The sequence below is a fragment of the Amblyomma americanum genome, chromosome 10, assembly GCF_052857255.1.
Source record: "Amblyomma americanum isolate KBUSLIRL-KWMA chromosome 10, ASM5285725v1, whole genome shotgun sequence".
Lineage (NCBI taxonomy): Eukaryota > Metazoa > Arthropoda > Arachnida > Ixodida > Ixodidae > Amblyomma > Amblyomma americanum.
Window position 1 is genome coordinate 14,971,041 of NC_135506.1, and position 20,042 is coordinate 14,991,082.

The following is a 20,042-nucleotide window of genomic DNA, read 5'->3' on the forward strand; positions in this document are numbered from 1 at the left end:
ACAACCGCCTCCTTGCTATATATAGCTCTCGCTTATATATACTCCCAAGCAGAGAAGAGCGAACAGAATAGAAAATTAGGGCTACGGTCTGGCGCGAAGTTACCCAACGCTGTGTATAGTTCTACGCGAGAAAGCCCTCGGTCATCAATAGGAGCACGTCGTTGTGGTCATTACGAAACAATCGATTACGAAACGGCTGGGCAGCTGAACAGGGGCGCTTGCGTTCTTAGATAAATAGGTCGACAAGCTAGCCGAGTTTCTTTTTTGTTTATTTGTTTGTTTGGATTTCGTTGTTCCAGTTGTTTATGTGTCCTCGGGATGGGAAACTAGGTTCCAGCTAATTCCTTCTTCCGCTTAATTCGACGTTCGACCGGTCGATTTTCTCCTGTTCGCGAAAAAGAAAGTACGAGCTACATCCGCTGATGGCCCAGCTTCCGCCTAAGTGCTTTCGACCGCTGTAGCACTTGCGGAAATCCCATATTCGGGGAACGGATTTCCGGAACACGAACGGGTCGTTTCGATTTGCGTCGAAGCGTGGCGATCTTGTCTCCGCCTTGACCAATGCGGCGCGGGATCGATAGATGGGCACTGCCGTTCAATTCGCGGAAGCAATCGGGTGCAGGTTTTGCTTGCAGTGTTTGCGTTACACCGATGAAGGCCTAATGCGCGTCGCGGGCACGCATCGCGCTTTTTTCTGTTTTTTTTTCTTGCCCGACTTCTTGGAGTTCGTGATTAGAACGCGCTACCTTCTCTCTACAAGCCAACTTCAATTGCTTCTCATCATATCCAAGAATTATGGACAAAGGCATTTTTGAGCGGTAGAACCGTTTATGAACGCAATTTTTTCACATAATGTAAGTTTTCGCTATAACATTCAATATATCTGCAGATCACCCTATGGCAGTCTTGTATCTTTTTTTCTATTAACGTTTTTGATACTGCCAAAAGCGTTTCCCATTAATTTTCTGTGGCAGTCTTAACCAGAGGTGGGCATTTGACCTCAAAAATCTGGACCTCACCTCAACCTCAAAAACAATTTGCCGACCTCACTCAACCTCAACCTCATCAGTTGAGATTGAGGTATTCTTAGACGCCCTCAACTCACTTTTCCTGAGGCCACTGCTGACTTCACTCAAGCTCACCTCAACCTCAAATTGTGAGGTTGAGGTCGGCTGCTCGACCTCAGAAAACAAACGAAAAACAAAACAAAAACCTATTAAGAAGTTTTTCTGTTAAAAACAATTCTGAGAATCTGAGACAGGAAAGCCAAAATGATGATGGTATTATTTAATAAGGTGTGTACAGCCACTATTGATGTGCACGCAATACGAGAAGCTTATAATCTGGAATGAACCCAGAGAGTATATGCCCTGCGGGCAGGGGTGTCCCATACGCGGTTACCACCAAAACGTCGATGAGTACTTCATGTGTGTCAATACTCGGCAACCTGCTTCGTGTATACTTGTTCGTATTGGAAGCCTCTCGCTCATTCGCGCACGAACCGGCAATTGACAAACACAGCCCTTATACACCATCTACCAGAAATTGGGAGGAGGGGGGAGGTATTCATGATACTCGTCGGTGTACTTTCCAATGCGACGGTTATGCAGACGCATATTAGTATATTTCGATTTTGTAGCTCTATCCGGCATAGCGAGAATGCTCTTTTCAGTCCTCTGTATGTTGCCTTTGAAAACAATTAACAAGCTCCGACGACTGTAGCACACCAACAGAGGCACGTTGTATTTATGTCTGTGTAGAAGCGAGCGCTTTCTTTTATTAATGCGAAAGCATTAGATGGCTCACTTTCAAGGTCATATCCGCAAAAAAGTGTCCGCGAGAAACGGCGCCATGCGAAGTCACGAACCGACGAGTCACGCGACGAAGATGATGACGTCACGTAGTTAGTTAATGCTAATTAATATAATTAGTTAGCGCTGAGACTAATTAGTATAATTAGAGATTGCATCGTGTGAGGTTGATGTCATACCAGGTCACGTGACAGCAGTGTAATGTGCCATCAAACCTAGTCACGTGACGAGGCTGTAATACGACATCACACTCGCGTGACCACGATGTAATTTCTCGTCATACCAGGCCCCCATCCACCCTCATTTCAAGAGACATATGGATCCCACATTACTACACATGCGTGCATGACGCATTACAAAGAGTGCTCACAACCCGATTCACATTAATGACATTCGGATTGTCCAGCAGGTAAAGGCGCCAGTTCTCATGTTGGACATACTGAAAATATCATGCAACGGAAAAATAAAACCAACCCGGAAAAAAAAAACGCCTAATTGCTCATACGCCTCAACAGAATTCTGGGCCCCATTTCGTCAACCAGCCTGAGACAAGCTGCTTGATGTCAGTCGCTTGTTTTCCTTCAAAACTAATTTAATCAATGGTACGTTAGAGTCCTCGACACTTTTTTTACCCACGAGCACCGCGCGAGCATTCTGCGAAGCCGTTTAAGGTGAACGATGGGTCTCGGCAAAACAGTTAAAGGAAGGATAACGTTTAGTGCCTCGTCGTCTGCAAGGCAGCTCCGCCAACCGAACTGATCCCATACGAGAAAAGAAAAAGAAAGGAATGCGTAGAAACATACAAAGCAAAATCGCACAATAAAAACAGAAGCGAACAACAGTGTGCCCCATTAAACGTCATATTAGAAGGTTTGAAAAAGCGACTCAGTAGCACAGCGCGAGCATGTAATCAGTTCCAATTCCACATCTTCATTAAAAGAAGGAAAAGGAATCAGCTAACACATCAATATATACATTCATTTTAGTTTGGCATTTTTTTCGCTGCTGCAACACCGCTATGCTGGTGCGTTCGCCTCGTGTTGCGGTGTTTCGGAATAATAAGCGAATTTCCGAAAGGAACAAGGAACCGGATACAAACGAGAAGTTATCCGGAAGGATAAAAAAGTGAAATTATATTCGCATCTGCTTGCATTACGGAACGGGAATATACAGAAGTAGTGTGAGATTCGAAAGGAGAAAACAGCGATCAAAAGCTTCGATGTCGCTATACAGGTTTGTTCTGGCTTCGTTCTCTTTTCATCGAATCAGCATGTGTCCTTGTTAGGAACTACCTGAATCACATTCTCTCGCCTGTGCCGACTGCTCCAATTTCTGTTAAGTCACCGTGTAAATTACAGCAGGATGCCTTTACTCGACTGCAAGGCAAGAGCCATGACGTCAGCGCCGACAACGAGCAACGAAGCAGTCTTGCTAGGGGCCATCAGCGCTGCGTCGAATTTATTGCGTGCTTGTTGGACTGAAGTAATTTGTTTGCGGCATCAAACAAAGCTACCGCGGGTCAACGCGAGTTACGTGCTTTGCACGCTCCCAGTAGTTTGAGCCGACCGGCAGGCAGCTACGGGTGCTACGCCAGCGGGGAAAGGGGGGAGGATGAGGGTGTGCTGTGACAGTAACACTCCTTCCGGGAAGACCAGAGGGGTGCGTCTTCCTGTAGGCTCGGACTGAACGGACATTACGGTGCAGCACCGGAAGCTAAGAGGGAACTGTGGCATCCGGTTGTCTAAACAGGGGAAACCGAACACCAAGCTTCATCACTGCATGAACATTGCGGCGGTGCCCTGCAACTCCGCTCCGGAAGCGGCACTCGTCGGAGTAAGACGTGGCAACTGCAAAAAGTCTCGACCTCAAAATTTTGACCTCACTGAATGACGACCTCACTCAACCTCAAACTCACGCGTAAGGTTGAGGTCTCATTTGCTGACCTCACTCACAAAATTTCGAGCCGGCGCCGACCTCGCCTCAACCTCACATCACGACGTGAGATTGAGGTCGACCTCATGAGGTTGCCCACCTCTGGTCTTAACTGTTCCATGCGATCCATGTGAACGCATTAAAAGAAAGATTTTGCTACATATCAGAATTATGGACGATTACCTTCAGTGTTTCCATAAGAGTATCTTACAATTTCTCTATTTTCAGTATCTTTTTTCCGAGAATGTTGGACGTGCTTCCTTTTGAGCAGGCGCAGCCAAGGAATTGGTGCTTCCTTTTGAGAAGGCGCAGCCAAGAAATTGAACGTGCTGAACTGTGTAGGCTGCGCGGGGCAGTATTTAGTACACAGAGAGCACGCCTTTCAATTGCCACCCGGAAACGCTTCCTGCGACCTTCTCCTCCGAATAAGATCCTAATGTGCCAGCACGTATATACTCGATGTTGAGGGTGATTGAAAACCCCAAAGTCTGCGGGAAACCTAGAAGGACGCTTCCTTTCGTTAATTAATTAAACACCGATGTGCACACCCGCCGCGGTGGCTCAGTGGTTAGGGTGCTCGACTACTGATCCGGAGTTCCCGGGTTCGAACCCGACCGCGGCGGCTGCGTTTTTATGGAGGAAAAACGCTAAGGCGCCCGTGTGCTGTGCGATGTCAGTGCACGTTAAAGATCCCCTGGTGGTGGAAATTATCCCGGAGCCCTCCACTACGGCACCTCTAATTCTTCCTTTCTTCTTCCACTCCCTCCTTTCCCCTTCCCTTATGGCGCGGTTCAGGTGTCCAATGATATATGCGACAGATACTGCGCCATTTCCTTCCCCCAAAAAACCAATTATTATTATTATTATCACCGATGTGCACATGCATCCGTGCTGACAGTGCGTTTTTTTTACATTACTATCTTCCTCCCATATGGCGTTGGTTTCTTTTGGCGAAATGAAGCGCCTTATCGCGGAGGTTTCGCTGTGCATGGAGCGTGCCATCTCGCGTTTCCAGACCGGGACACACCGGGTGTGTTTTATCACAGCAGTTCCTGGAAAAGAAAAAAGTTTTGATATATGTACGCGCCTGGACGACGCCACAACACTCGAGACAGATGCCGGCAAATCGCGCTCGCAACGCCATTTATTTCCTCCCTCCTTACTCTATTGTTAGTTGCCTGCTATGTAGATGCATATTCTTCTTTTTTTTTCTTTACGAAATCCGTGGTGTGCCGGGCATTGTGCGAGTGGGCTTTATCTCGGCATCAAAGGAGAAGACAGGTCTGCCCGCTGTCACGAGAGCTCTTGCCTTATATAAATATGCGGCCACGCATCGATTGGGCCCGGATGCGATGCTGGCAGGGAGATAATTGGAGCGGACTCCCTTTCGGGGCTTGTCTGCCGGCCTGTCCGCTCCTTCTGCCAAGGACGCGTTATCTCGCCTTTACCTTGCTTTCTTTTCTTAGCTCGTATGCATACCTGTACATGACGATTATATCGTTTGCGTGCGCGTATGGAATCTCTCATAATATGCGAATGTTTTAAGAGATTTTTTTATCGTTGTTTTTTCTGTCTTCTGAGCATTTATTGGTTGCTTTCGTATCCGCAGCACCAATATTTTCTTGGTGTTTCAGCTGAGCTGTAAGATATTAACGCTATTTAAGATCTTAACGCGACAGTGTTAAGTAGCTCGTGTCGCAGAAAATCCGGTGTCGTTGACCGTGAGTGTAAAATCCACACAAAAAAAAATCCCCAGCGAAGCAACCTAGCGGGCAGGTGGGCCACCTAGGCCACGTGACATTGCGGCTTCATCGCAACCTACCAACGGGATTGTGAGCAAACCGCCCACCTTGGCAGGTGGCAGTCAAAGTAGTGATTGGCCGCTCAGAAAGAGTAACCTAGGCCGCACAGGCCCACCGGTGGCAGCACCTGCCATCGCAGGGCAGTGGTGCATCGCTTAAACGCTGCAACACTGCGCCAGGAGTGGGGTGAGAGCTCCCAGGGATCTATGAATGTTCAAGTAGAGAGCGTCCTTCTTCATGTATGGGATCAACCCATTACGCTATCGCGTCATACACTTAAGGCGGAGCGTGTCTCCTCGAATTTTTTTATTATCCCACCAAGGATTGGTACAGAAGGCGTAAGGGTTAAAAGGGCGTCTTCACTGCCTGAAAAGGACCCCCCGCCATAAAATGTCCTGTTAACTAATGAACCCAAATACACAATCTCGCATTTACGCAACTGCAATCCAATCAATCAGTCAACCAACCAACCAACCAATCAGTCAATCAAATGAAGGAAGGGAGGAAGCCAGCAGTCACCGAAACCGTCGCCCGAAACCATCATCACATTAGCATAACAATAAACGATTCTCCTTTTCAAAGCCACGCACTGAATCAAGCGGGAACGTGGAAGGCACATGCTGAGAATAATCGCATTCACACGCACACAATCGCATTTCAACGAGCCTTGCGATGGATGCATAACGGAGCTCATGGTACCTAATTTTTCAGCAGGGCAACGCATATAGCCTCGCGCGCCTTCGCCTTAGCTTTAAATAGCCTTCGCCTCGCCCTGCTAAGTTGCGGCGTGATGTGGGCTTCGATCCGCCGAGTGGGGGCGCGTATGCAGCCAGGCGTTTCATGGTAGTTGCGAGGAAACGCTGAACTGTGGCACTCGGTGCCGAATGGCTGGCCACTGCTCGCGGAGCCCCGGCACAGTGCGTCTACGCCTCGTTCCGCACCGAAAGAGATATATGCATTCTGCGCGTCTAGCGACGGTTGGGAATCGATATCGGAGACTCTGAATGGAGAAGTCTAATGAGCGTCGGCCGGCAGCTGGTGTATAGGTCCTTCGAGGCCCTCATTAACGAACCAGGGCTGCACAGTTAGTGATATTCAAATGCATGGCTAGCTGCTCCGATCGTGCATTGGCAGAGCGTTTGTATAAACAACTGAAGAATGGTAACGTAGTTCTTTACTTGCGGTAAACGTTAACTGCACTGCTACGACTGGATACAAGCGGATATATAAATAAAACTAAGGAGAAAAAACAAACGCAAGTCAGAGCAAACACATGTACGCAAAATAGAGTAGTAGTATATGATGCAAATCAGCTTGCAGTAGAGCAGTGTACAGGGAGTAGCAGTTTCTGGGATCATCACAAACCGTGTTTTTTGAATGCTATTAATTATTATCTCGATTCGTTCTTTTTGTCCGTATAACGTTTAACATTGCTTACTGCCAGTTGTGACGTCAGTGCTGATAGCCAGAAAACGTCATTCGCTGACCAATTAGCAAGGTAGTAAATGAACGGTCCTAGAAAAGGATTGGGTTTTAATTACGGCCCGCGTATAGCCTTCCAAAGAGCTAGCCAGTTTAAGTACGCTATCCAGCTTTTGCATTTGCACTGTTTCTTTGGAGGGTTATGATTGCAAAAGTTCTATGTTGCAAAGAAAGATAACAAACTAGCCTAGATGCACAGAATAAAAATACTCTGCGATACGGGGGCATAAGGGCAGGTGCCAAAAACGACTGGCGAGGAAGGAAATCTAAATGTTATTCTCGAGACTTCAAATCCACAATCTGTTACTCCCATTATGAGCGCGTTCTTCGGAATTTGCATAGTCTCGGTTTGAAATCGCCCTAATTGCTCACCGAAGCTCATTGCGAGCATCTGCGTCGAAGTGGTCTAGACGCGACGACGCGCTAACGATCTTCGTAATCACGTCATGTAGATACGCGTCCGATAACGGTCTGTCTACTGGCCGTCCAAGGAAGAAACAAGCAGATGATAAATTTGACTATTATGTGCGATGGTCTTCTGATCGTAGGCCATCCCTGCGTCGAACTGCACGGTTTAGGGCTCCTAATTACGGGTCTCAAATGACGACTTTGGCGATGAGCGTTTTTTTACGCATGCTCCGCGGCTAACGAAATTAACAATGCCAATCAGTGTAAAAGTTAGTGGTTAGAAATAGTAGTAAAAATTTGCACGCACCGGACAATAACTGCGATCACCTTTACAGCATCAACATAAATCAGAGATTTTTGTTGGAAGGCTTTAGAAAAACGCAGCTAATTAGTCATCTTTTATGGGCGCGAGCTGAAATCCGCTTTTTCAAATTTACGTACTTCTCCGTAGCCGGAGTTGTGTGCGCCGATAATAAAAAAAAAAGTATTTTTGGATTAAAACTAACGGTGTGGTTTTTTTTTTTCTAATTTCGAAGGCTTTCCATCTGGCACAAGATAAGATGCGCTTATTAGGCTGCTGGCGTTCCATCGAAGTCTACGAACAAAAATTAGCGTCTGCTATTGTTTTTCGCCATTCATGTTAGCGTGCATCTATGACGGGAAATTAATTATATTCCATCTCAATGCAGCTTGGTTTCGTTCGCTTGTCTGTCCATTTATTTGTGCTGTCACACGTACCCTTTGTCTGGTGTTGCATTCACTGTGTCCCGTCCTCCGTACAGCTTCAGTGCCTCAAGCTTTGTCTCTGAACTGTTTTTCGCCATACCTCCCGGACTGCCACAAATACCCCGATAAAGACGCCTGCAGTTAACGCCCAACGTATTACTGTGATACGGCTCAAAGTGCACAACGCGGCCTGCGGACATGGTTATCGCGCAGTGTCACTCGTCACGTTGGTTCAGTTTAGATGGGGACCCTGAAACACCCTTCGTATTAGGTCATTCGTTAATCGCAGATTGTGGAGCGCTTTTCATTTAAAGCGTCACGCCTAGATCTCTTCTTTTCGTAGAGGGTATCGTGCCCACAGTCACAACGGCATGTCTCTTGCTCGCCTAGCTTTCCTCCTTAGCATGGGAGTTCAGCCTAGTTCGAAGATGACGTCATTACTAAGGTGCACCGTCACAAGATTGGACGTTTTTGAACCGTGCGAGCACTTTCTTCCGCTCACTTGCTCTCCCATTTTTGAGACTTGCCTTTCTGTTATGTCATTTCGTCTTGTGCGCTTCGGACGTCACAAGCGTTGGCCAACCGCCGACGGGTAAGTTGTGACGTCACAAGGTTAATTAATTGCTGAAGTAGGGAAGTCAACTTTCTGGTGAAATAGTTCCGCGCGCCACTTTACGCGGTGGTACTGGCGCGGAATCTTCGTGTTACATTATGTAATTTTGCTCGTAACACTATTAAGTGACGAAGACTGGCCAAATTTTCGCGTTGGGTCACATGAACGAACTTTGATTCACTCCTAATGTTCGAAGGGTTTTTCAGGGCTCGTTTTATGGTGTGCGGAAAAAAATAAAAACACCTGGGTCTATGACGTCAGTAGCACCGATGCGTGTCGTCATATGTGACCGACAACTGCCCTCTGGTGGCGTCCACCTCTGCGCATGTGTTGTTCGGCGGCTGCAGTGGCTGCGGAGGGACGACGGGAAGTATGCCGTGCTGCAGGACGTGCTGCTCACCGACGATGAGTGTGAGTGCATGGATTAGACATGTATCGAACATACGGATTTGGGGATTCGTGCCTAGTGATCCCTTTGAACACATTCGACCGGTGGGCGTATCGAATTTAGGGATTCGGTTTAGGGATTCTCTTGAACCACTGTACCAATGGGCACATCGAATTTATGAATTTTCTTTCGTGCGTTTGACCGACGGGCAAATCAAATTTAGGGAATCGGGTTTAACGATCCTCTTGAACACATTCGAACAGTGGGCGTGTCGAATTTAGTGGTATGGGAATTCCGTCTAGGGATCCTCTTGAACCACTGTAGCAATGGGCACATCGAATTTATGAATTTTCATTCGCGCGTTTGACCGACGGGCAAATCAAATTTAGGGATTCGTGTTTAGGGATCTCCTTGAACATATTCGACACCGGGAGTATCGAATTTAGGGGTATGGGAATTCGGTTTAGGGATTCTCTTGAACCGCTGTACCAATGGGCACATCGAATTTATGAATTTTCTCTCGTGCGTTTGACCGACGGGCAAATCTAATTTAGGGGTTTGGGTTTAGGGATTTTCTTGAACGTATTCGACACTGGGAGTATCGAATTTAGGTGTTTAGGAATTCGGTTTAGGGATTCTCTTGAACCACTGTACCAATGGGCACACCGAATTTAGGAATTCCCCCCGGCACGTTTGGCCGACGGGCACATCAAATTTAGGGATTCGGGTTGGGTTTCCGCTAAACACATTAGGGCAACGGGCATATCGAATTTCAGGATTTGGAGGATTCTGGTTTAGGGATTTCCGTGACACGTTTGACCAATGGACATATCGTATTATTGGACGCTACCATCTCTCGGTCTTTTTTTTTTCCTGTTTTCCTTACGTTCTTTTGTACGGGGTAACGGTGTACAGTGTGAATTGCACATTGGTTGTTTTCAATACGCATGACCGACCCATACAGTCTGGATAGTCGGCCTGTAGTTTAAGGAAGACATGGGGGACTGCTAAAATCAGACAACAAATAAGAAAACGGTGCTATTAGAGCTTTATCCTTGCTTCTGTGTCGATAGTCTGATTCTCGCGTTCGTACATTTCTCACTTTAATGCGTTTAGCGTGTTTTGTTTATCTATTCACTGTTGCTTTTTTTTGAAAATCGTGGTCCTTCATTTTCTCAAGTTCTTACGTGACGTTCATGAATTGGAGGTTTTTATATAACTAGAAGAGATACAGATAAGATACAGGTAAGTTTACTTCCAGTTTCAACTGGAGGGTTTCCTGGCTAAAAGCTGCATGGGCAGCTTGACTGGGTCCAGGAAACCCCTACAAGCAGTAGTAGCACACGAACGGTACAAGAAATTTCCTAAGCTCGTCACACATACAGAAGTATAATATTTCAAGAAAAACACTCGACAGATATATACGCTGACTCGAATAATGTTAAAAAAGAAAGAACATTTTAAGCTAGAACACTAAAATGGCCATACATATGTTAAAAAAAACATTGAAAACATTAACACTCAAGCAAAACTTTCAACAATCAACAAGTGGAGGCATAGAATGGTATTTGAACAAGATATTTCCGCAGCTCAGCTGTTGTATATCCCGTTGTAAGTTGATAAGTGTTTAAAACATGGGGCAGATTATAAGACAACATTTGTAATTTATAGTCGGTGCGAAAGCGGTGTATGTTCCATGAGCTCGTACTTTTTGTATGTATGTTAGCACCACGCGTGTCTAAATATGCTAAGGTGAAGTACAAACTGACGATAGATGCCGTGGAAAAATACATTTTTTTGCAATAACTTAAAATTATACAAAAGATCAAAGCGGACAATGTTATGAGCTTGGAAGGCGTACTTCGTAGTAGTCATGATATCTATATCGGCGATTATTGGAACAAGTTTCTTCACAATGCCCGAAAAACATTGGGGTATCGTGTCGGCCGACCAGCGTTGGACGGTCATATTATTCTACCGCAGCTATCATATCATCCGACCACCATTGCCGTATCTTTGATCGACCAACATTGGGCTATTACTTATTTCCAGCATTGACCTATCATGTCGAGTGATCGGCTCTGGGTAATGACCTCGACGAACCGACAATGGCTCATCGAATGCTTATCATCTCTGATCGGTGCTAGAGCGAAGGCGGACCCGGAACGCTCTTACGTAAGCGTACTTTTACGAACCCGCTGAGATTCGCGAAGCCTATGTTTCGTAAGAGTGCTACATGAACGGCCAGTTTCACCCACCAGCGAGAAAATAGCCCAGCATAGATAGCTAACCAGCCAATTACAGGCGGCTGTTACGAAAGAAGACGGTTCGCGAATCATTATCCACAAGTCCTCGGTGTGCTCCAGAACATCACGCTGACGTATTGCAGAGTTTCATCAAGGCGCTCCTGAAATGGGGAGAAAAAGGAGTTTTTCGAGCTCAGAATCACCAAGTCTGAAAGCTAACTATAGTGACTGGCAGTCGTGCTTCGTTATCCCCGATCCCTGTTTTAATGAAAAATGCGTTTTATGTTATAGCTATAGCCCCGCCGCGGTGGCTCAGTGGTTAGGGCGCTCGACTACTGATCCGGAGTTCCCGGGCTCGAACCCCACCGCGGCGGCTGCGTCTTTATGGAGGAAAAACGCTAAGGCGCCCGTGTGCTGTGCGATGTCAGTGCAGGTTAAAGATCCCCAGGTGGTCGAAATTATTCCGGAGCCCTCCACTACGGACCTATTTGTTCCTCTCTTCTTTCACTCCCTCCTTTATCCCTTCCCTTACGGCGCGGTTCAGGTGTCCAACGATATATGAGACAGATACTGCGCCATTTCCTTTCCACCAAAAACCAATTATTATTATTATTATTATTATTATTATTATTATTATTATTATTATTATTATTATTATTATTATTATTATTATTATTATTATGTTATAGCTATGAGGGCAGAATAGCTGGGGAGGCGTTCCATGCAAATAAACGAAATCCGAATGCGCTTAGCGGCCGCGTTCTTCGCGTACCGCTGACTGCTTAAAAGAGTGCATCATCACAGGGTTGAATAAGAATGCCGTCGCGTCTTTGGTTGTGACGTCGTACAAAACACTGTGTATCTCAGTAGTAGTAAGTTGTTTATTAAAATAATGATAAAAAGGAAGGAAAAGATTTTTGCTAGCCCCGGCATCTGCCATCGATACTGAAGCACCTGAGCTGGGGCAGCGGAAATAAAGGATAGCAGGCAGAATGGAGAAATGAAATGAAAGAGGTGAGGGGACGGGAAGAGAGGATAGGGGGGAGAGGCACTATACACAAAAACTATTTACACAATAATAAATATGTACAGGTTGCGCGCGTGATTAGTTCATGATGGTGCAATAAAAACACACGCGCACAGCACTATGTTGACCACGACTGAATGTGGGGCGTCCAGTTGTTAATTGTCCAAGGTAGAACTCGCGGAGCGTTCGGTCACTGCGTGTAACTACCTGGCGGAGAACAGACGGGACGCCAAGCCCGTCTGTTCGAGGAACGCACGGAGGGAATATCGGGTAGCGGCGCGTCTTCAGAAAATACCCCACCCGATTGTATACAGTGTTTTCCACAAAGTTTTCTGCCGCCTTCTTCCTCCGTGTCGGCGCATACACATATGCGCTTCACCGAGATTGCGCAGCTTGTATACGTCGCGGCAGTACGACCCGTCGGCTAACAACACTCCCTGTGAGGAACAGTTAATTTTCCGTCCTGTCGCACTGGGCGGCTGTACGAAACTCCCGCGTCGCTTTGCATGCGAACGCAATGGTATGAGCGGGTTGATTCGGGTGGTTACGCGCAGTCGCTCGCCGCGGTCTGGTGGGCTTCTTAACCAGGCGCCCTCTTGTATGGCGTGTCGTGTCGTGTCGTGTCGGGTGCGTAGCTCTAGGATAATAACCACTCGGGCGTGCGAAGCAACTGCGACGAAGACGCCGGTTTTCAGAAGGGGATGAAGTCAACCGACTGTTTCCTCCGTAAAGTGAATAAAAGAAAGCTCGACGGAGAAACAGCCCTCGGGCTTTCTGATATAGGCAACCTCTTTGTATGGCGCTGCGGCCTTTGATGCGCATTGAGTCTGAGTGTATTGTCTAGCGCGATTTGATGGTAATCGCGGTCTTTGCGGCTGAAACGAACAAAGAAAATTTTGCGACTGTGACGGTCGCTTAGTCCGCAACAAACTTGACGGTGCAGGATAGAAGAGTCATGTGGTCACGTCTCTTAGAAAAAGGGTCTATAGAGAGTCTGTAGAGTTCTTATAGACTATATTGCCTTAATGTAGATGTTTATTTTTGTCTGTTCATAGTTTATAGGCTGTCAAAGTCTACTAAAAGTGTATGGCCACGAATCTATAGATTGTCTATAGACTGTCTATAGGATTTGTTTTGCGTATTGACTCTTCTATAGGGTTTGTCATAGAGAGTCTATAGACTTTATAGACAGAAGTCTACGGACAGTCTAAAAGATTTCTGTAAGGGCTAAACTCATGTATTCGTTGCAGCCGTCTTGCGAAAATATACCGTGCTAGAGCAATTTATTCCCGGTAGGTTAAGCCTGAAGTGATTACCTTCAAATTTACATTGGACTGTGCATTTTGGTGGGCGCGTTGTGTTTGGTTACAGTAAGATTAATCACTATTCGATGTTTAAACTAGGGCGCCGAGGTCCGTCTAGGAGAAGAGTCAGACGACTTCGTTTCTTTCAACGCTTTCTGGCGTCCCGGCATAATCGCCTTTTTATTGTCTTGAAGGCATGGCGACCTTTTGCTGTAAGATTGCATTCAGTTCCTTGAAACACTATCTCACCGTTCTTTCGTGACCGGATGCATTCGCGCTGATCTATTCCGGGGATTTGTTAACTTATGTTTCCCGACGCAGCTCGGTGACCAAGACGACGCGCTTATTCGCCCGAGTGCACTGTTTTAACGAGGACCCTGTCTTTTGATCTTTCTCTTGTTGATGCTTTCGCGAACGCGGGGAACTAAAAAGGAAGAAAAAAAATGACACGCCATGAATAGGCGATGTTGAATAAGCAACAAGCAGCGAGTGAAATGTAGGCTACTAGAAATTTCTGACGTCACTGATGACGCAGTTTGCGAGAGCTTGTCTTGTCGCCCATACATGTAGTGTATATAGGAAGAAGGACAAGAAAAGATAGTGACATGAAAGAAGACGGTGCCAGGTGGCCATAAGTTTCCGTTTTAAAGCGTGCGTTTCTCTGGCCTGCTTTTGAGAGAGAGAGAAAAAAAAACGTTAAAGTGAAGAATGGAAGTTGGATTTTTGCTTTCTTTGTTCTGGAAATCTGGCCTTAACAAGCCACATGGAGTGCCCTGTCTACCTTTTGTGTACCTTCATGTCAAAGTCTTGGAAATATAAACTAAAAAAGATCAGTGAAAACCGATTTTAAACCGACAAGCCATAAGCCCATCCGTTGGTGCGATAACCGTACATAAAACATACACACTGACACGTGTTGAACAGACAAGGTAGAGGGACAAAAAACAAAAACAAAAACAACGCCCTTTACCGTTCGCTGAATTTAATTCCACGTTTTTGCACTTTTTAACTTTTTAAACCATTACAGTTGGAAAAAGAACAGCCGTACAAGAAATCGTATCATTCTTTGACGTCCTGGTAGCTTGTCCTTAACAAGCCAAGCCGAGTGCCTCCTGTACCTGGCGCGTACGGTGCTTGAAAAATTGTTACCAACGCGGAGTGAAAAAAAGAAAAAAATTGCCATCAACCGCAGACAAGCCTCAGGCGTCTGCGCTGCTGCCATAAAAAAAAAAATGAAACGAAAAGGCAGAGAAATTTCCGGAAACCCGTGTTTCGGCTTGGCTGTTTTCGGGCCTGGTATTTATAAGGCCAAGGCGGCCCTGGCTCCGCGACACCCGAGAAACGTATAATCCTATCTGAAGCCTCGAGTCGAGCGCCGGCCTCTATCAACTTGATCGGCGGCCAGCTGCGGGGTGCAGGAAATCTGCGCTGCACGGCCGCGGATTCTTCTGTGCTTTTTAACTTGCTGCATTTTGTCTTGATAGTGCCGTTAGTGGATTTTTTTTCCTTACTGCTGGACTCGTTCAGTTGTAAACTGTGCAGTGCTGTGAAAGCGGGCCAAATTTTACTTTTCTTCCGTGCATAGTCTTTTTTCGGTCCTTAAATATCTGTCTTTTTTATTTTACTTTACGTTTTGATATTCTTGTCGTCCTCTGTGTGCGACGAAATCAGGCTGGGATGCTTGTTCGATTGCAGTTGGTGTGGCAGCTTCGTTGTGCTGGTGCGCGTCCTTTTGAAGCGAGAAACTTCACTACGCTACGTAAAGCATTCTTCGGGTAGGCAGCACAACGACCTTGAACGACCTTCAGCCCAACCAAGGAGAGCCGTGTATGACCGTATGTGGTACAGTTATGGTGTCGAACCCTTGACCGCTGACCTTGACCCATGACCTTTATTTGAACTTTGACATTGGGTGACCTTCGGGTTGACCTTTCACCTTAAGAACATCCGATGGGTGATGTGAAGCCACGTGATATGACATCCGTTGGGAGTGTCGTAAGACCATGTGATACACGTCATAGCCACGTGATCGTGTGTGTCTATATAAATAGAACGGCTGTCGCGAGCGTGTGGCGGAGCTGTAATGGACGAGCCTCAGACGCTTAGCAAGCGTGCTTGCTTTTAGATGAATTCCGCGGCTAGCCAAGTTAAGCCACTGCCAATTTTTTTACGTCGTTTATTTATTTATTTCTGTTGTCTTACTCGAAGGCAGCAAGAAGTTCTCGATTCGAGGATTGGTTCGCTAGAACAAAGAGCAAGCAACACTGCACCGCGAGATTGAACTGACATTTCGAAGTTTCGGGCCAGGTATCGGGCGTAAGTGGGAACTCGAGTATCCGCACTTTTTATACCTCGACTGTCCAGATACCGTTCGCAGTAACGACGTTACTTGAACGTTTGATGCGCGTTAACTTTTTTCTTTTTTAACTAACCTTTTTAGTGTTGGTGCATTTTTTTAGTCTCCACAATACAAATGGCGGAGAAAGATAGCGCTGAAAAAGCGGCTACGTAGGAGCGGCTTTGACTTAGTACACGGCGAAATTTTTGTGATGTCTGTGGTTGTTCGGTCGCGTCAAATTGATAACGCGGAAGACCACTTTAGGGGCATTCTGTATTGTGTCTCCTGTATTGTGTCCTGCAGAGATTTAGGTTTTCTATCTTCTTTTTTCTACCTTTTCCATCTTCATGCTATGACCGCCGTTCCCTTGTGGCCTTATTCTTTATATGCACTGATTGGCCGCAGTCGCTCATTAGCTATGGCGCCCGGCTTCCGAGTTCGAGGGGTCCAAATTAGTTCAAAGGGCCCTCCACTATGAGTCTAGTGTTGGTTTCACTAATTGTTAATTAATTATAGAATGAAGAAATACATTAAATAATTATTACTCGTGATTATGGATAAATCGAAAAATCAGTAAATCAAACGGTAAAATGATATATCAGTCAATCATTCGGTGAATAAATAAATCAATAAGTTTATAAATAATCAGCCACAAAATTTGGCTGCATCGCGCGAAAATACATGCGCTTCCGAAAGCATGCAGGCAACGCAACCCCTCCAGTGCACGTAACTAGTCGAAGAAACCAAATTTTGTCCAGCCACAGCGGCGAGGGTAATCGCTTTTTCGAAATTCCAAAAACTGATATGGCGATTACCAACGGCCGGCTACAAATCTCTAATTGCAAGTAGACGCCTAACTCTAATAGTTAAAAAGTTAATTATTGGTAATTAGTTAAGTATCTTACTAGTTAAGATGATTCACCGCTTTTCTGGCGTCCGCCAACTCTGGAAATACACCCGATATATTAGCCCGGGGAAGGATCCTGCGTAAGATCGACTCACAGCCGTCGCCAAAAAAAAAAAAAAAAACCCCTAAGGCATGCATGCGTGCGCCATCGCAGCAACGGGTGGTTGCACCCAGTAGAAACCTCGCCTAACTTTCACGACACGCCGCCCAGCGTATTAGCCTAATGAGGCTGCGGGAACACAGCGCGGATGTATACAGGCCGCAGTTTTCCCCACTCGCTTCATTTCCTCTTCGTTGGGCGTTGTGCTTTTGTTTTCTTCACCCTAAATCTTGGCGAATTCCTCAGTTTTTCTTTTTTCTTTTCTTAACTTCTGCACTTTACATCGCGCATCGCTAATACTTTCGCGTACCTCTTCGTAACCCGTTTTGCTACTCTCTGCTGTCTTGGTGGTCTCGTTTTCACTTTGTTCAGCCAAGCATGCGCATCGAAGTCAAATTAGCAAGTGCAGTGGTCTTTGTAACGCGTTCACGCATTAGCGATGAGTTTTTGTTTCTTTTCTATATATATTTTTCAATTTTCATTCAGCCCCGTAATGATCGGCCTCGGCTAAGTGGAATTAGATAGTTTCTATTTGGCAAGCTTTATGTAGAGCGAAGCAGAGGTATGCCGGATAATGGCCCCAACTCTTGTGGGAGAAGCTTTTTCCATATATGAAATCTCTGCCGTATAGAGTTAATGGAAGATCCGCCAAAAACGCGTTTAATGCTCAGCGAACCCTGGGCGAAGTTGTGGGTTTGAACCCGCTAGTTTTCTCACAATAGATAAGGTTCTTGAGGAACGCGAGCTCGCACGTGTAGATCGGGGGTCTTTCACTCCACTTACAGTGAGCGCTTGGGCGACATGGAGTTAATGTCGACCCCTAGGTGTTTATGTAACTACGAGCGCATTCTCGCGTTCACCCATTATGCAGTCGCAGTGATGATTGAATAATTCGAACTTGCGTTGGACAACTACACAAGGCCTTGCCCTTGAGAACTCCTGGTGTGAAAAGCATAATGGCTGTATTAAGCGCAGGAAATCCGGACAAACATTTATAGTTTGAACGGCTGCCACCGTGGGTCGAGTGGCGCCGCGCACTCAAAATCACCGCGGGAATTTGTAACGCTTGGTACAACCCATTTATTTTCTTTGGCCCTCTGAAGTAGTTGGTGTGAGCGAGCAATTTATAGGTCGCATCTTGCAGCGATGAGGAGGAGTCGGCCATGATAGTCACCGCGTTCACGTAGAACCTCTCGGGACTCTCTTAATTTTTCGATAAAGAAATAATCAGGATTACAATACCCCCATTAATATCCATGATTACTGGCGACCTACATATGGCGCTAGTTCCTTTTTTCCAGGTAAGCTATACATGCGTTTGCAGTTTCCGTTGCTTGTAGGCTATTTTTGCTCCCGAATTGGTCGTGCAGCGATAGAGTCCTAGAAAAGAATCGCCTTGTGCGGGCATGTTACGCACGCGGCAAAGCATTTGCTCTAAATGCAAAACGATATGACATGTGTCGGTAACGATGGTTGTCCGTATATGTGCGCCTTTTGTTTTGAGGGGATATTCATATATTAGCGCTCCCAGAACACTGAAATCGCTCGAAACTGCTCCCTTATTTTATTTTTTTTACAGACTGCAGTTGTTTCCTTCTCTGTATTGCTGAATGAATTGTGAAATCCAGAGACAAGAACCTTAGGAGAACGAAATGAAATCAGTTCGCCTTATTGAGCTTGCCTGATGGCGGAGTGTTTTGTCGTAGCTGCCAGTCTTGCTTCGAGCCCCCCCCCCCCTTTTTTTTTTTACTTGAACCATGTCGAAACACTGCATGCGCCGTGCGTAGTAGCATATAGCACATTGTGCAATACTTCGCACGCAGACATTGTGCAACGTAGAGCCGCGCCTTTGTCAGGCATGAGCCTTCCGCAAATCCTTCGAAGATCCCAAAGCGGCTGTGCACGTACCTGCAAATAACCGGCGCACCGTGTATCTATAGTTGTTTCAACTGTTGTAGGGCAACAATATATTCTTTCGGCAAAAGGCTTGCAGGAGAGTCGCGGGGCTATACGATATTGGCGTGAAACGCCAGCGTTCGACTACCGCGTTAACTCCAATTACAGAGCGTCATGAACCATGACGAATGTCGTTGGATGTCGTGGATGCGATAAAGTATATAAGGGGGGGGGGGGGGGAGGTCACAGTAAGGACGTGCAGTGGTTCTCAATGTCTAGGCGGCGTTAAGAGCGGCTTCGGTGGGGAGCAATAACTGCAATACCGCCCAGGACGACATAGACCGCGCAAGAAAAAGGCAGCAGGCAAGGAGGCATTGTTTTGTTGGGAAACACGGCGGGGCTCTATATCGTGTGTACACGAAATGCCGGCTCCCTCGCTGGCACCCTCTCCCCTATTTCCCCATACTCCACGTTTGGGGAGCCGGGGCCATCGGCCGCGGCTATCACGGCCGTCCAGGCGCCCTCTGTTGGCGGCTGTCGGCACCACGTTTTTACGCCCGGAGCAAACTATGATTGACGATGAGCGACGGAGGGGGCTCTCGCTTGGCTCGCCGCCTATGGGCGCTGCTCCTTTTTCTCCCCTATACGCTCTCCCCGAAGCCGTCTCGCCTTGCCATCCGCCCTTTCATGCCCTCCTTGTTTCTGCTCCATATCCCTTCCCCACGCTTGCTTCGAAGGTTATCCCTTTCCATCCCTCCCTTCTCTCTATTGTGTTCGTGTATAGTACTCCCTAGATTCCCTCTATGTCGTTCTTCTCTCTCTCTCCCCCTTCCGGCTCTGTCTTACTACTCCCCATTCCTTATTCAAAGCGTATTCCTTTACATACCTGCCGTTGTCTGTCTTTAATTCGCAGTCTCCTCTACTCCCTATGCCTCAGCGTTCTTCCCTTCTTGCCATGTCCCCCTTGTTCCATTTTTATGTCATTAAAATATTCTTACGCATCTCCCTGTACTCTCTTTTCCTCACCCGCTCTCCCTACTATTTCCCTGGAGACTCCCTACA

At 46.5% G+C, this 20,042-nt stretch overlaps 1 protein-coding gene across 1 annotated transcript in view; it reads left to right on the plus strand.

Moving 5' to 3' along the window:
* LOC144107682 (adenosylhomocysteinase-like 1) overlaps positions 1-20,042 on the plus strand; it is an 86,861-nt gene that overhangs the window by 13,098 nt on the left and 53,721 nt on the right. The window contains exon 2 of the mRNA XM_077640801.1: positions 9,122-9,185. Within this exon, the coding sequence (XP_077496927.1) occupies positions 9,122-9,185 (64 nt within the window). The remainder of the gene's footprint in view (positions 1-9,121; positions 9,186-20,042) is intronic.